The sequence below is a fragment of the Echinops telfairi genome, unplaced genomic scaffold (assembly GCF_000313985.2).
Source record: "Echinops telfairi isolate 266 unplaced genomic scaffold, ASM31398v2 ScPeMD7_23;HRSCAF=83, whole genome shotgun sequence".
Classification (NCBI taxonomy): Eukaryota; Metazoa; Chordata; class Mammalia; order Afrosoricida; family Tenrecidae; genus Echinops; species Echinops telfairi.
Window position 1 is genome coordinate 14,233,300 of NW_022103920.1, and position 1,838 is coordinate 14,235,137.

Sequence of the window (1,838 nt, forward strand, 5' to 3'; positions counted from 1 at the left end):
CCCCCATTCTGTGTCACCCTGATGCCCTCCTCCCCACCATTGACAGGTGAGGATGAGGACGCCCACCTGGTCACCCAGCTCAAGTGCATGTGGAGCTGGTTGGAACGAAGGTGACCGGCTCCTGAGTACCAGCTCCCGGCCCTCACCATGCACTCTGTAGTAGGGGAGGAGCAGAGGGCGCAGGGCCCCAGGATGTCCTGGGAGTTGGTGGATGGACATTAGAGTCCATCCCAGGGGGGCTCTGAAGACAGGCTGGCTGTCTCCTTCAGTGGGGTTGGTCAGAGCATATTCCATGGAGGGTGTTTGTGGGGGGATGCTCCGACCCACGGTCCGCAGATCTTCCTCCTGCAGGGTGGTCCCTGCCCAGACCAGAGAACCAGCTCAGTTGGGCCCCACCCTCCGAGCCTGGCCAGCGGGTCAGCTGCAACAAGCTGATAAGCCCAGAACAATCCCAGATTTGAAGAATGCCCGGAATGATCTCCTGAGGGGCAGTGCCGGCCCTCCTGGGAGAGGGGCTGCTGAGGGGCTGGGCAGTAACCCCCAGAATGCAGTCCTGCTGTCCCGGGCCGGCCTGAGACCCCGAGAAGCCCGAGTGCCAGCCCTGGGCTGCCTCTTTCAGCCACTGTGTCTGCGTGGGGGCCAGGCCGGGCTGGACAGTTGGACAGCCTTTCCTGTGGGTGCTGTTCTCCTGAGGAAGCACACGGCACCCAGTCATCTGTGCCAGGTGTCAGCCAGGCTTGTCTCTGGAGGGAGCCACCCCACAAGGCACTGTCCCCATTTTCCAGATGGGGACCCAGGCACAGAGGGGTCTCCATGCAGGCCTGGGGAGCTGGCTGGTCGCGGTGAGGGATTAGGCTCCCTGACCCCAGGCTGGGGTCTCAAGCACACTCTGACCTTTCCCGAAGGTAGCCCGAGATACCCTTGCCCCAGGGCCAGGGGCTGAAGCCTTTCCAGGGGATGGGGGTGGGAGGAGCTGGCGTAAAGCTCTGGAGGTTGTGGAGGGCAGCGCTAGCCAATGTGAGCAGACGTGGAGTCTTCAAGGACAGGAGGTCCAGCCTGGACAGAGGGGCCCTGAAGGGGCCCAGGAATGGGCAGGGAGAAGCGGGCCAGGGAAGCACAGACTGACTGCTGAGGCGGGTCACTGGGGCTGACGGCCGTGGACAGAGGGGTTCACCTGGATGCTGCTGTCCCCCAAGGATGGAAGCAGGTGGAGGACGGGGGAGGCTATTGGTGGCAGACTGCCGTGCTGGAGGTGAGGAGCCATCAAGCCAACTGCCCCCGCCCTCCTGCCACACACCCTCTTCCTGGGCATTCTCTCTCACTTCCTGCCCTGCTATTAATAGTCGGAGTCATCCAGGCCTGCAGGGGGCTCAGGCACAGAGGCAGAGGCTGAGCGCAGAGGCCCCTCACCCTCCCTGCCCCGGGGGTTTCTGCATGGCAGCTGGTGGTGGACTTGGGCCACCCTGAGTGCTGAAGCCTTTGGCTCCGTCTGCAGCGAGGGCCCTGACTAGCACAACCTGTTTCATGCCTAGCCCTGACCTTCTCCCGGCCCATTCACTTGGAATTGGACCCCCGCCCCACCCCAAGTGACGCTTCAGCATTGACTCTGATCCCCCCCTGTGCACCTTGGGCAGTGTGCCCACAGCGTCGGGCTCCAGCTGCCATGCCTTCAGGTCCTGATGCCCCAGCTGGTTGCTTTCTGTCTGCCGTTGTGTTGTTGGGGACAGAGGACAGCTCACCAGGGGATTTCTAGGCTCCCGGTGTCAGGTGTTGGGCTCCTAACCATAAGGTCAGCTGTTTGAACCCGCCAGCCACTCAGAGGGAGAAACATGAGGCTT

The 1,838-nt window shown here is 62.8% G+C and overlaps 1 protein-coding gene across 1 annotated transcript in view; it reads left to right on the forward strand.

Annotated features, from left to right (window-relative positions):
- The window catches only part of PODXL (podocalyxin like), a 24,472-nt gene that overhangs the window by 1,552 nt on the left and 21,082 nt on the right, over nt 1–1,838 (forward strand). Inside the window, exon 2 of the mRNA XM_045288926.1 lies at nt 47–110. Coding sequence (XP_045144861.1) covers nt 47–110 — 64 coding nt within the window. The remainder of the gene's footprint in view (nt 1–46; nt 111–1,838) is intronic.